The sequence below is a fragment of the Scyliorhinus canicula genome, chromosome 9 (genome assembly GCF_902713615.1).
Source record: "Scyliorhinus canicula chromosome 9, sScyCan1.1, whole genome shotgun sequence".
NCBI lineage: Eukaryota > Metazoa > Chordata > Chondrichthyes > Carcharhiniformes > Scyliorhinidae > Scyliorhinus > Scyliorhinus canicula.
The window spans coordinates 101,703,919-101,719,290 of NC_052154.1; the positions used below are offsets into that span (position 1 = coordinate 101,703,919).

A 15,372-nucleotide genomic window follows, 5' to 3' on the forward strand; every position below is an offset into this window, starting at 1 on the left:
TACATAAGCATTGGCATCGGATGTAGCATACAGGGTGTAGTGTCAATGAGGTCAGTCAATAAGAGGGTAATTTAGGAGTCTGGTGACAGTGGAGAAGAAGCTGTTTTGAGTCTGTTCGTGCGTGTTCTCAGACTTCTGTATCTCCTGCCCGATGGAAGAAGTTGGAAAAGTGAGTAAGCCGGGTGGGAGGGATCCTTGATTATGCTGCCTGCTTTCCCCAGGCAGCGGGAGGTGTAGATGGAGTCCATGGATGGGAGGCAGGTTTGTGTGATGGACTGGGTGGTATTCACGACTCTCTGAAGTTCCTTGCGGTCCTGGGCCGAGCAGTTGCCATACCAGGCTGTGATGCAGTCCGACAGGATGCTTTCTATGGTGCATCTGTAAAAGTTGGTAAGGGTTAATGTGGACATGCCAACTTTCCTTAGTTTCCTGAGGAAGTATAGGTGCTGTTGTGCTTTCTTGGTGATAGCGTCGACGTGAATGGACCAGGACAGATTTTTGATGATGTGCACCCCTAGGAATTTGAAACTGCTAACCATCTCCACGTCGGCCCCGTTGATGCTGACAGGGGTGTGTACAGTGCTTCCTGAAGTCAATGACCAGCTCTTTAGTTTTGCTGGCATTGAGGGAGAGATTGTTGTCGTTACACCACTCCACCAGGTTCTCTATCTCCCTTCTGTATTCTGACTCGTCGTTATTCGAGATCCGGCCCACTATGGTCATATCGTCAGCAAACTTGTAGATGGAGTTGGAACCAAGTTTTGCCACGCAGTCGTGTGTGTACAGGGAGTAGAGTAGGGGGCTAAGTACGCAGCCTTGTGGGGCACTGGTATTGAGGACTATTGTGGAGGAGGTGTTGGTGTTCATTCTTACTGATTGTGGTCTGTTGGTCAGAAAATCGAGGATCCAGTTGCAGAGTGGAGAGCCAAGTCCTAGGTTTTGGAGCTTTGATATGAGCTTGGCTGGGATTATGGTGTTGAAGGCGGAGCTGAAGTCAATAAATAGGAGAGTGATGTAGGAGTCCTTGTTTTCGAGATGCTCTAGGGATGAGTGTAGGGCCAGGGAAATGGCGTCTGATGTGGATCGGTTGAGACGGTATGCAAATTGAAGTGGTTCAAGGTCCGGGAGTATGGAGGTGATGCGCTTCATGATCAGCCTCTCGAAGCACTTCATTACGACTGAAGTCAGGGCCACCGGGTGGTAGTCATTGAGGCACGTTGTCTGGTTCATCTTCAATACCGGTATGATGGTGGTCTTCTTGAAGCAGGTGGGGACCTCGGAGTGGAGTAGGGATAGGTTAAAGATGTCTGTGAATACCTCTGCCAGCTGGTCTGCGCAGGCTCTGAGTGCACGACCAGGGATCCCGTCCGGGCCCATCTCCTTCCGCGTGTTCACTTTCAGGAATTCCGATTTGACTTTGGAAGCTGTGATGGTGGGTATGGGTGAATTATGGGCTGCTGGGTCACTCAACAGCGGATTGTTGGTTATCTGCTCGAACCGAGCATAGAATGCATTAAGTTCATCGGGGAGGGGTGCGCTGCTGCCAGAGATACTGCTCGGCTTCGCTTTGTAGCCCGTCATGTTGTTTAATCCTTGCCACAACCACCGAGGGTCTGTCTGTGACTCTAGCTTAGTTTGATATTCTCTCTTGGCATCTCGGATGGCTTTGCGGAGGTCGTACCTGGATTTCTTGTATAGGACAGGGTTGTCTGCCTTGAACGCTTCAGATCTGTCCTTCAGTAGGGAGTCAATCTCGCGGTTGAACCATGGTTTCTGGTTGGGGAACGCACGTACTGCTTTCTTTGGCACGTAGTCGTCCACACATTTGTTGATGAAGTCTGTGACGGTGGTGGCATACTCATTTAAGTTAGTCGCTGAGTTCTTAAATATGGACCATCCACTGTCTCTAAGCAGTCACGTAAGAGCTCTTCTGTCTCCTCGGACCAGCACTGCACTCCACATTGGCGCAGGGCTGACAAGAGTCATGCAGGTTTCAACAAGGCCAAGGCTGTGTTGTACAGATCACATATTCGGTTCGGGGTGTGGTACCCGGCTAGACTTTAGGTAACGCCTGATGGCTGGGAGTATAAGATTGAGACGCCAGCGGAGGCAAATAACTTTATAAGAGACCATAAGTTAGGGGAGCTGAAGGGTGGTATGGGATGAAGGTGTTAACTCCGCAAAAACTGGAAGTGCTGTTTCGTGTTGCCGACAGGGGATTGGGGGGGGGGGGGTGCGGTTTATTCAGAAGCAGCAAGTTTCCTCCCATTTTCTATTTTCTGGAGAGGAGGTTACTTGTGAATTTTAGTGTTTTTTCAAGTCAGGGGTGTGCTGAATGGGGCCCTTGAGTGGTGTTGGCGGTTTAGTCATTATTCAGAGGTGTAGGGAGGGGTGGGAGAGTGTAGAAGAGGGCCTTCGGGCAGGAGACGCCATGCTAGCAAGTAATACTATTGTGGTGGGGGGGAGTCATGAGGGATGGCCAGGCCGAGGTGAGGTGGATGGGGTGGGGGTGGCTCAAGAGGCGGTGGGGCGGGGGGGGGGGGGGGGTGATTTGGCAGGTTTGGGGGAGGAGTATGGGCATGGGAGGAGTGGGTAGCCACCTTGGATGGACGCGGTTCAGAGTGGGTCTGGGCGAGGCAGAACAGAAGGGGACTACGGATGGCGGTGGAGGCATTAGCCTCCAGTAAGAGAATTGTGACATGGAATATCCCCGAGTTAAACAGACTGGTCAAGAGGTAAGAGGTCCCGGTGTTTTGCATACCTGATGTGTTTGAGAGCGGAGGTGATTTTATTGCAGGAGACGCACCTTTGGGTGAAGGATCAGATTAGGCTGAGGAAGGGATGGATGGGTGGGGCAAGTATTTCACTTGGGGTTTGACTCAAAGTCGAGGGGGGTGGCCATTTTGCTAAGCAAGAAAATGGGGTTTGTGGGTGCCAGGGAGATGTGAGATCGAGGGAGGAGGTTTGTGGTAGTGAGTGGGGTGTTTGAGGCGGCGCCAGTAGTGTTAGTCAATGTTTATGCACCTAACTGGGTCGATGTGGGGTTTATAAAGAAGTTAGCAAGGACAATTCCGGACGTAGATACACACCAGGTATCATGGAAGGGGATTTTAACGTGTGAGGTGCCGAGGGTGGACAAGGTGCTTTGTGAGAAGCGGAGGGTCGCAATTAATAATTATGTGGAACATAATCAGAACAGGGAGGTGTCGACGTACACGTTTTGGGAAGCTTTGAAGGCAGTGATCTGAGGTGAGATTATTTTGTTTAAGGCTCATAGAGATAGGAGAAGGAGGGAGGAGCACCGGCGGCTAATGGACGAGATAGTGGATTGGAGATACTGGACACCCCCATGAAGGGGTTGTTGGCGGAGAGGAAGAAGTTGCATGGGCAGTTTGATTGGTTGTCAACGGGCAAGGTGGTCGGCCAGCTGCGGAGGGGGAAGGGGTTGCAGTACGAGTTTGGAGAGAAGGCGAGTCGTAAGTTGGCCCATCAATTGAGGCGGCAGGCGGTATCTAAGGAGATTGTAAAGGTGAGGGGGTGAACGGGGAGGTGATGGCGGAGCCGGAATCGACAAATGAGGTGTTCAGGGGATACTACGAGAAGTTGTATAAGGCCGAGTCAGGTAGAGAGGTGGGGGATATGGATGGTTTCTGGACTGATTGGAGTTCTCAGAGCTGGAGGATGAGAAGAGGCAGGCAATGGAGGAGCCGCTGGGTGAGAGATAGTATCAGGAAACACAGTCGGGAAAGCCATGGGCCCTGATGGCTTTCCGGCGGAAATCTTTAAGCAGTTCACGACGGAGCTGCCCCACCAACTTGTTGGAGATATTCAGTGAGGCGGTGGAGAGGGGGGAGTTGCCAGCAATGTTGTCGCAGGCGTCAATTTTGCTGATCCCGAAGAAGGGGGAGGGTCCATTGGAGTGTGGGTCCATCAGGCCTGATCTTTGTTGAACACGAATGTTAAGCTATTGGCAAAGGTTTTGGCATTTCGGTTGGATGGGGTGTGTGTCAGAATTGGTTTCCGAAGATCAAAAAGCTTTTGTGAAGGGTAGGCAGCTCTCCAGATTAGGTTCCTTTTGAATGTAGTCATGACTCTGTCAGGAGGAGGGTTCCACAGGTTATTGTATCCATGGATGCGGAGAAGGCCTTTGGCCATGTAGAGTGGAGGTACCTTTGGAATTTTGGGTAGGTTTGGATTTGGGCTGAGGTTTGTGGTGTGGGTGCATCTTTTGTATGCATCCCCGGTGGCAAGTGTGTGTACGAACAAGATGAACTCAGGGATTTTGCGCTACACAGGGAACAAGGCAGGAGTGCCCACTGTCACCATTGTTATTTGAATTGGTGATTGAGCCCTTGGCGTTGGCCCGTCAGGTTTCGCTGAGGGATTGTAAGGGGGGGCATGGAACACCGGGTGTATCCAGATGACCTGCTGTTGTTTGCGTCGGACCCGCTGGAGTGTTTTGGGGCCTTCTCCGGATATAAGCTGAACATAGAGAAGAGCAAGATGTTTCCAGTGAATGTGGCAAGGTGGGCAGCCAATTTGGGGGCGCTGCAGTGTAATGTGGCAAGAGAGCGGTTTCGGTATTCGGGGATTCAAGTGATGCATGAGATGGACTGTATTCTATTGATGTGTATATTTGGAATAAACCAGCAGTTTCTACTCTGTCAATAGAGATTGTGGGATAAGAGGGGAATTGTGAAATGATTAGGAGGATTGTATACGAGGATGGTGTTATTTTCGATGACCGAAGCCCTACTGCTCAGTGACAGCTGCTTCAATAATGGTGGCTACCATCTTCTCCATAAGGGCACCCAGTGAGGCCTGTCTCCCTGGTAACCTATTGCTCCTTTCAGTTGTGTGCCACCTTGTCTTGCAAGATAAAGTAAAGTATGTGTGCTATAATGGGCGAGATTCCCTGGTTTCCCAGTGGCCTGTTTCTCAGCGGCAGGAAGGGACACGTCATTGTTCAGTGGTGGGACCTTCTGATCCCACCCCTGTCAATGGGATTTCCCATTGAATCCCCCTACATCACCGGGAAACCCAGGAGTGTGTCATTGGCATGAACATCCAGGAGTTCTTGCCCAATGTGTTTTGGTCATGTGGCTGTCATGGTTCAATAGTTGAAGTGTGTCTAAGCTTTGTGGTTTGAATGTGAGTGTTAAGTGGACAAGTTTGAGGTGAAGCTATGCGTGTGAAATAGAAGTTGTGATTGATCCCGATTGTTGGTAGGTGAATGAAGGGGGTGTGGTGAATTGAACAGTGTGTAAGACTTGTGGTTGGGTTGTAAGGATATGGCATTTTACAATTATTTCACGTATACTGACAACTCACGTGAGGTCATTAAACATACTACAGTCCTGTAACTGCATTAGATTTGGCGCCTATCTGCTCCCCTTCCCATATAAACGCTTGTGTCAATCTCCCTTCCTGGCTACCTCCTGCACCAGCTCCTCAAGTACTCCAACAGGAAATTTGGAGGTGCAGTCGCTGACACGCTTTACCATTTTCACTATCCCTATGGGTCAGACATCCTTCCACAACAGCTAGCGGTACCTGCTGAATGTATCTCTCTTTAAGAGGTGCACACTGGCTTTAAGTAAGGAGACTAGTAATCCAGATGTCCAAGCTAATGCTCTGAAGAGATTGGTTCAAATCCTACCACAGCAGCTGATTGATTTAGATTCAATTAATAAAATCTGGAATTGAACACTAGTCTTGGTAATGTCGCACATGAAACTATAATCAACTGTTGTAAAAATACATCTGGTTCATTAGTGTCTATTAGACAATGAAATCTGTGGTTCCTTACCTGGTCTGATCTATATGTGACTCCAGACAGACTACAATGTGGTTGACTCTGAAATGGCCGAACAAGTCATTCACATTAAGGGCAGTTAGAGATGGGCAACAAATACCTTGCCAGTGATGCCCATATCCCAAGAATTTGTTTTTAAAAAAGGCAGGTTATCCTTGTTCAAACCTGGCACTAAGGAGTGGGCGGAACTGTCATTAAAATGAGCTGGAGCAACAAGTTGCACGCTGCTTCCTTTACTTTCAACGTCCACAAATTATTCACGCATCGCGATTCATTTGCCCATTTTCAATGTTTAGACAAATGTTTAGACGGAAGAATAAAAGAGATTTAAAACTTCTTTTACGTTTGTTTCTTCAATGTTGGTATCAGTCTAAGAATTTCTCAGGTCACATATTTTGGCTCAAAGATATTGTACTGCTGTCGGTCTGTTTTACTGACAACTCACTCCCTCACTCAACAGAACATGCCAAATTTCACTCTTGTTTTCTATATTCAATTTGCCATCCCACACAACCCTATCGGCCCAGTGAAATTCAGCACTATTTGTGTGCAGCAGTTGGCCAGCCCAAGGCCAAATGGCAAATGGAAGAGACTTGCCATAACAAGGCCATAAATGGTGTATACCCAAACTCCAGCCCCACTTCCTTTAGTCCTTCATTTCCCTACTGCCACTTTGGATTTTGCATTTTGGTCCCATTCCCCAATTCAAGCCTCATTTTACTCTAAGTTCCTGATTATGGAGACTTTTAGCCCTAAGTTACCAATATATCTTTAATGGGTAGCATTTTGATCCCAATTCCCACATTCTGCATCTTTCTGCCCTGTGCCTCCAAAACCCATCAAACATTATGTCAGTGCTAAGAACATTATCCAACTGCTCTGCTCCATCTCATCATGTAACATTTCTGCCAATCCCGCACAAAATCTTCACTTCCCAACTTGTGCAACATTTCAAACACTGGATCCCGACTGAGTAGCATTTTTTATTTTATATCCATGCCTCCCTCCTACTGGACGGAATGTCTTCCCTCCCCCACTCCATCCCAGCTCCGCCAACCAAGCAGCGTCATCTCTTATCACAGCTTCTTAGCACATCTACCTGTGACCCCCTTCACCCCATTGAGCAAGAATAATGTACTTTGCCTCTGCTTTACTCAACCCTTGCCCTTAATCCAAATGCGAGCTCCAGTGAAGGCCCGTCCTCTGGCCACCATTTCCACTCTGAGTTGACAGCTTCGTTAGGCTGACAAATTTAACTGTCACAAATTAAGCACTTATATTAGAACATTCACAACATGCAACAGCATCATTTCCAGACTCATGCATTAATAGATCAGCAACACAAATTAGTTCTGCTTACCGTGGGTGGTTGTAGCAAAGCTCTCATCAATAATAATGTACAACTGTAAAAATGGATGGGTTTGAACTTGGATCTCCAGGCCAAATGTGGATTTTACCTGAATGTAGCTGGAAGACTGCCGGTAAATTGCAATGTTCCCTACAAAAATAAAATTGATTGTATAATCAATAAATTCAATGTGTAATGAATATCTTATTTAAAAGACTGCATCAAAATTAAAGTCTAAAATTGAAAAATGATCACTTGTATTTCACTCAACAGAAAGTAATAACAATAATCTTTATTGTAACAAGTAGGCTTACATTAACACTGCAATGAAGTCACAGTCAAAAGACCCTGGTCACCACAGTCCGGCACCTATTCGGGTACACGGAGGGAGAATTCAGAATGTCCAATTCACCTAACAGCATGTCTTTCGGGACTTGTGGGAGGAAACCGGAGCATCCGGAGAAAACCCACACAGACACAGGGAGAATGTGCAGACTCTGCACAGACAGTGACCCAAGCCAGGAATGGAACCTGGGATCCTGGAACTGTGAAGCAACAGTGCAACTCACAGTGCTAAAGGTACTGTCAAACATGAGATAGAAAAATGCCTTTATTGCTTTAATTCTTTTCTTTTACCACTTTTGCAAGAGAGACAGGTGCTATCTCAGGGCAACTTTGAAATTCTTGAATCATGACTTCCGATGGCGTTCGTGAACGGAGCGGCCGCGGCAAAGAGGCGACCGCAGATCCACAAAATCGCGGCTTCTTTCGGGGGTTTTCCTGGTGGGTTCTTAAAAAAAATTGAAGCCCGCGACCTGCCTCTCTCGCCCTGCCCAGGCACCAAAGCTCATTCCACGGAGCTGAAGAGAAAAAGGAGAAGAGACTGGTCCTGGTCAGCAGAGCAGCTGCACGTGGAGGAGGAGTGGGGATCGCAGCAAGAAACTGCCAGAAAGTCGGAGCACTGAGAGGATAAGACAAAAACAAAATAATAATGTTTTTTTTTCAACTTTTTTTTTCCCTCTCCTGAAAATTTAAAAAACTTTTTTCACAAAAAAAACTCTTAAAAAAAAAAAAATTCCTTTGATTAAAAAAAATCATTTTTAAAAGGAGAAAAAACCCCCAAGAGGTTTTTTCTTTGGGGGATAAAAAAAAATCTCTTTTTCGCACTAAAACTAAAAGAAAAAAAGAGAAAGGCACATAACAGGAATATGCCTGCAAATAATAATAAATTGTGGGGACAGCGAGATGCAAGAAGGAGCAGCAGCGAAGGCGAAGGAAAAAAGCAGGAGCTGCTACCACGGCGCAGGGGGACGGCCCCATGGGGCGAGGCGGAGGTTCAAGCGAACCAGGAAGCGGAAAAGCTGGCGAGCCGAGCAGTGGAGCAGGAACAGGACACGGCGACCATCTCCTCCTCCCCCCCCCCTCCCCCCAACACACACACACACACACACGGGGAGGAATGGAGAAGCGTGCTTAAAACGTAGATAAACACCGTGAGGGAGGCACTCAGGACGGAGCTCCACACAACGATGAAGGAGATGCTGGTGGAGACAACGAACAAAATGCAGCAAACCATCGATGGCCTGGAAAGAAGGTGGAGGCACAGGTGAAAAGAATTCAGGAGTTGGAGAGGGCCGCCTCAGACCAGAGCGACAGGATGGTAACTCAGGAAACCGAGGTGAAGAGGCTGGTAATGACCCAGGGGAGCCTAAGAGGGAAAGTGGAGGACCAGGAAAATAGGTCCAGATGGCAGAATGTCAAAATAGTGGGTCTGCCAGAGGGGATGGAGGGCAGAGACCCAATAGGCTATGATGTACCATCAATTGAACGCGAGACGAGTTGCTGAACAAAAGTATGGCTTTAATCTACTAGATGTTAGCCCTGCGGTCTATTACAGTAGAAGGACGACCGCCGGGAGTACTGGGTATTTATACCCCGCCCTGGAGGAGGGGTTAACTCAGCCTCTCGACCAATCGGGGAGCCATCACATGACTGGTCCAACCAACCGGTCGAGAGGCACATGACCGACCAGGGCCAATGGTAAGCCGGTGTTCTGCACCAATGGCAGGCAGCTATGCTAATCATACCACCACAGGCTATGTCATCAAATGCTGGGCAAGCTAATGGGAAGGGAGAAATTTCCAAACCCCCAGAAATCGACAGGGTGCACAGGTCGCTCCGACCCAGGCCCAAAGCCGGGGAGCAGCCGGAGCGATTATCGTGAAGCTGCACAGGTTCCAAGTGAGGGAAAAAATCCTAAAGTGGGCCTGGCAGGCAAAATCGAGCATGTGGGAAAGGAAGATCATAAGGAGTTCAATCCAATCCGCGCATGCGTGGCTGACCTCATATGACGCGTCAGCCGGCGCTAACTCCGGCAAGCGGGCTTAACGAAATTCGTTAAGCCCGTGATGCCGGAGCTTGCGGCGTCGGGCTGCTAGCCCCGACCGGGGACCAGAATCGGTTCCCGGTCGGGAAGGGGCGCGCTGGCGTCAAACCCACCCGGGTTTGACGCCAGCCTTACGATTTCTCCCGTTTTGGGAGAATCGCGCCCAGTGTTCCTGCGCTTAAAAGAATCAAAACTGAGAGAGCACATATTTAACTTGATTTGCAAAAGAAACAAATGTGACTTTTTCACACAATGAGTGGTTCCGGTTCTGCCTGGAAGTGTGGTGTAGGCAGGTTCAGTCGAGGTATTAAAGAGGGCATTAAATGATTACTTGAATAGAAACAATGTTCAGGGGTACGGGAAAAAGTCATGGAAATGGCACTCAGTCGTCACTTGATGAAGGAGCTGCGATTCCAAAAATACCTGTTGGATTTTAATCTGGACTTCCTACTGCGCCAACTCCAGTCCAACACCAGCATTGCCACATCATTCCTGGGGGACAAGCTGTCTGCACAAGGGGTTCAGACCTATCAAGGCAAGATAAGAATAGATGCCACTCCCTACGGATAGAAAAGGCATTTTGAGAATGCTCGGCATGATACATTTTGTGGGCAAGTTCATCCCCAACTTGGCAGCCAAAACAGCAAATCTGAGAGAGACCATAAAGAAAGATGTACCATTCCAGTGGTCCAGCAACCACGAACAAGAGTGGCAGCCATTGCAGGTTTCACTCACCACAGCGCCAGTTCTCACATTTTTGACCCAGTCAAAATTCTCATCTGATGCATCACAGGATGGTTTAGGGGTGTTCCTGCTCCAGCAGAGTCTGGAAGGAGACTGGCTGCCACTGGCGTATGTGTCCAGGGAGATGTCCGACACTGAATGGCGATGTGCACAAATTGAAAAAGAGTGTCTCTGGGCTTCCAACCTTCATTGTGGAGACTGACCACAGGCCACTTGTCACCATCATAAAAATGCATCTTCGTGGGATGTCGCCGAGACTGCATCGAATGTTCATGAAGGTGCAGCGGTACAATTTTGAGTTGGTGTATACGCCGGGTAAACACCTTATTGTGACTGACACGTTTTCTAGCGCTACCAGCAATAAGGAACCACTCCAGCTGGATGAGGATATACAGGTCCACTGAAACATGGTGACAGAGTCTCTGCCAGTCTCTGACAACAAGTCAAAAATCATTAAAGAGGAAACTACCTCGGACATTATCTTGCAGAAAGTGAGAAAGTATATCCATGAAGGATGGCCCAAAGGATCCTGTTCAAGTTTCTGCAATGTTCGAGCTGAATTAAGTGATGTGAATGGATTTTTTCTGCGGAATCAGAGGATTGTGATCCCACAGGCATTGCGGACAATGATCCTCGTCAAGTTGTATGAAGGGCACTTAGGGATGGATAAGTGAAAGAGGAGAGTCAGGGCGGCAGACTATTGGCCTGGAATCAAGCGGGATATTGAGTTGATGGTGGAGAACTGTGAAACATGCTAAAGATTTCAGCGCAGGCAGAGCAAGGAACCTATGCAGATGGACGAGACAGTGACATCTCTGTGGCAGAAGGTTGGCATGGATATTTTCCATTTAAATGGAAAGCAGGCAGGTCCAAACTCATATCTCATCATAGCAGATGAAGTGCGGTCTCAAGAAGGAATAGAAGAGCTTTGCTCAAAGTACGGCAACCATTTGTGATGCAAGCACCAGAATAAGCATGCAACAGTCCTAAAACATCTGAAGAGCATACAGAACGAACACAACAAGGAGGATGATAAGTCAATACATGAAGAACATCAAACTCAAGTAACAAATACGAAAGAACATGAAGAACCTTTGCCAGTTCAGCAGACACTGAGAAGGTCAAGAAGAATAAGGCACAAGTTAGAAAGACTGAAGTTGTAACAGATTGTAAAAAAACTAATTCTGAACATGTATATTGCATATCAGGATGAGATGTAAAAAGTAATTTAATACATGCAGGTAATTTTATTTTTCCAAAGGAAAGGGGATGTGATGAAATGCATAAGGCATGTTTGTACATAATGTTCTGCGCGACCTGTGACTACTATGCGGCAATGTAAACCCATCATGTAACCTTGCGGTCTGGGAGTTGGGAGCAGTTTGTGCTGGATGGCAGACGTGTTTCGCAGTAGCTCTAGAATAGTTAATTAGTGTCAGTAGTTTATTATTTTATTTATCCTAGTTATCTTATCACACAGTGTTCTGCAACAAATTATTGGAATTAAATTATCTGGAGTTCATCATTACTTCGGCCAGTCTACAGAACATTACAGACTCCACTGAGTTTTTGATAATTTGACTGCTGCCTTTACCTTCATCAAATCTATGAAGGACGAGGATTTGGACTGATGGTTTGCAACATGGACTAACTCAAAGCTCTAACCCGGACTCTTTCCCTATCATGATATTATTTGTCTGAATATGTTGTCTTTTATCCTGTTGAGGGAAAATGCTAATATTTTAGCAATGTATTCAATGTCTCCCTCTTCCCCATAAGTGTTTAAGGGACTCTTATTATCTTATCTTAGTCATGATGGATGTACTGTGTGTTTATTATCCAATGTCTTTTCTTATTATCCGTGTCTTCAGCATGGCAGAATGTAGTATTGCCTTTGCCGGAGAATGGGTGGTTGATACCTGTCTTCGCGGGTGGGTTTAAAATGGGGGAGGGGCATTTGACTTCCATTCATTGTTGCCTTTTTTTCTCCCCTCCTTGTTGAGGAGGTTGTATCCAGGTGGTAATGATAGTATGACCATGGGGTCAATCCAATGGACCTCATTCTTATTTAGAAATATCCCCGGCAGCATGGTGGCGCAGTGGTTAGCATTGCTGCCTCACGCCACCACGGTCCCAGGTTCGATCCCGGCTCTGTGTCACTGTCTGTGTGGAGTTTGCACATTCTCCCCATGTTTGCATGGCCCCTACAACCCAAAGATGTGCAGGGTAGGTGGATTGACCCTTAATTGAAAAAATGAATTGGGTATTCAAAATTGATATTAAAAAGAAATATCCCCTTAGAACTATTCTGGTTGTGGTTCTTTTATATTTTTATTATTATAATGGGATTTCTGTGTTGTTGACTTTATCCTGCATTGATACAGACTGGTATTTTATTCATGAAAGGAACAGATACTTTGGTGCCTCTGGTGTAAAATAAGTTTTGGGGGTGGTGTTATGGCGCACTCCCAATTGTGGCGTGAAAATCTTCGTCTGTGGTCTATGTAATGGCAACAGCTTATCTTAAAATTTGCTCATGGATGTCCTCATCCTATCAAACACAAAAAGATTCTCTCCTTCCTTTATAAGGAGAAAGTGGACCTAGCCTTGTTACAAGAAACTCAATTAGATAAGGAGCTCTTAAAATTGAAGCAGTAATGGGTGGGGCAGGTTTTCGTTTTGCTTGTTTTTCATCGTGTTTAGGGGTGACGGCAACCGTGATCAACAAGAATATCCCCTTGAAGGTAGAGACTTGTACTGAGGACAAAGGTGGTAGATTTGTGATCATTAGAGGTTTGGTGCACGGATACATTGTCTCAATAATGAACATGTACAGACCTCCAAATTACTTTCCGGAGTTTATTACTAAGGTTGTTGCAGAACTGGCTTCAGCTGGTGACTTTAACTGCCATTTGAACACCTTGGTAGACAAGCTCCTGGTTATTCGGAGGTTAATAGAACAAAGATAGTCTTGATTCCTTATGGACTCATAAGGCTGAGAGAAGCTTAATATTTGCAAGACAGACATTGTCTGAGTTTGGAATTAAGCCAAGCAAGTATTTGGCTAGTTGAACTTAGAGGAAGCCAGATCCTAAGACTGTTCCCTCTTTCATTTGGGGGTGTGGAGAGTTATGAGGACAAACGCTGACAGGGGCACTGCCAACGTGCCAGGCCAATAGTGCCAAGGTGCCCAGGTGTGAGATTGCCCATGCAAGGGATTGGGCCTGGGTGGCTAACCCACAAGAGAGAGGGGGGGGGCTTGAGAGCCCGTAAGAGGTAAGTTGGGTGCAATGAGGCATCTGGAGGCCACGGTTGGGTGGCTGAGGGGGTCAAAAGATCGGGACGGCATTTAAAAATGGAGCCCCAATCCTAAGTCGTCTTCCTGCATGGGCGAGTTGAACTCGCCAGTGCAGGAAATGATGTCAGTGGCAAATGGCAAATGCTGTTTAATAGCAGGGCCTTTCCCAGTGCTGCCGGTGCAGAGAAACACCCCACTAAGCACATCCAAAACATGACTCCATTTTTGTCCTGTTAAATTGCGTTCTTGGAGTTGAATCCTGTATTCCTGATTCTGGGTTTTCCAGATGCGGAATTGTAGTGATGTGCATCATTGTATATACACAAGGGGTTAAGGTAAATACACTACGGCTAAGTAACCACTAGAGGGAGCACAAGAGATGTATCAAGACATAGACAAACAGGAAGTCAGCCTCCCTCTCTTCACAGAAACGGCAGCTGGTGAGCAGGACACAGACAGGCAGATCAGATGTAACATAGTATAAGCATTGGAGAGAGAATGAACTCCTAGAAATAAAGCATCTATTCAACTGTAAGACTACGAGCTTTATTCAAACACAAGGAATAATAGTGAATACTGATTCTAACGAAGCATGGCTGTACAATATCCTGACATTTGCAGTTTATAAGAATATCGGTGCTCCTGGATTAGTGACATACATCTTTCAGTTAGGCTAATTATGGAATGCATTCCTCTGGAATTGCTGACCTCTGCGATCCGCATTCCGTAAAGTATGGGACCCTTATATTTAATTTATACGTGCCACCTTGGTCAACGTACTCCTGTTGGGTTGCCATGAGCGATTTCATTATTTTGTTAGTCTTGATTCCGCAAGACATAAAGGCATGTTATCCTTCTGTACCTGTATGATCTTAGACTCCTTTTCCCACTCAATTTGTTAATCTGTTGTTGGATTGATCCGGTATATAAACAAGAGGCGCTGGTGTATACTGTTCTGAGTTTATTCTGTCTTGCTTGTTAATATTCTTGCAATTACATTTGTTTTGTCCTGTGCCTGTTTGGCACAGATTTATTTTGTTACTTTGTTGCGTTTATTGTAAAAAAAACTGGTTAAAAAAAATATTTAAAACATGTGACGTGACCTATATTGTACCAGACAAAAAGATTAGCAACATCTCAATTCAGCACAAGAAGACAATTTAAACTCCAACTTTTCCTTCACCCAAACAATATGTTTACAGACACACAAACCAGTGAAGAATTACCCCAAGCTTAACAAAAATGTTTCCTGCTTGGGACTGGCACAGTTACAAACTGTTTTCTTCCGATTAATTTCTGAGCACTCACTTGATGCATCTCATATCTTCCCGAGACACCCAAAACTCACACTCTAAACTCACTCACAAATCACACTCCAAACTCAACTGCACAACAAACAAGTGAGTTCTTAAAATCAGTCACATGGTAGTACCTCGGCTAAACTGATTACTTTGCGAGTCCCATAACTGACTATTCAGTTAACGGCTGTCCCATTAACCTTACAGTTTCTGAGAGCTTACAAACTCTCTCTCTTACGCACATTCTGAAAACACTGCTCTCAACTCGCATCTTTTCTGTGGCTGTGTCCTTGGATCACTGTCACAAGGCTACAGTACATTTTTTCTACTTTGTGCTTTGTTTTTAGAATCACTGAACTTTCAGTTCCAAGTGGCAGAGCCAAGGTGCCCGGGGGTCAGGTTGCCCGTGCTAGGGATCAGGCCTAGGGGTGCACTGCCCTTAGGAGGACCCCCTAAGAGGGAGGTTGGGGCAGTGGGGCGGTC

General features: G+C 46.5%; 1 protein-coding gene across 1 annotated transcript in view; it reads right to left on the reverse strand.

Moving 5' to 3' along the window:
- LOC119970925 (mucin-6-like) overlaps window positions 1-15,372 on the reverse strand; it is a 238,661-nt gene that overhangs the window by 182,448 nt on the left and 40,841 nt on the right. Inside the window, exon 9 of the mRNA XM_038806035.1 lies at window positions 7,176-7,313. Within this exon, the coding sequence (XP_038661963.1) occupies window positions 7,176-7,313 (138 nt within the window). The remainder of the gene's footprint in view (window positions 1-7,175; window positions 7,314-15,372) is intronic.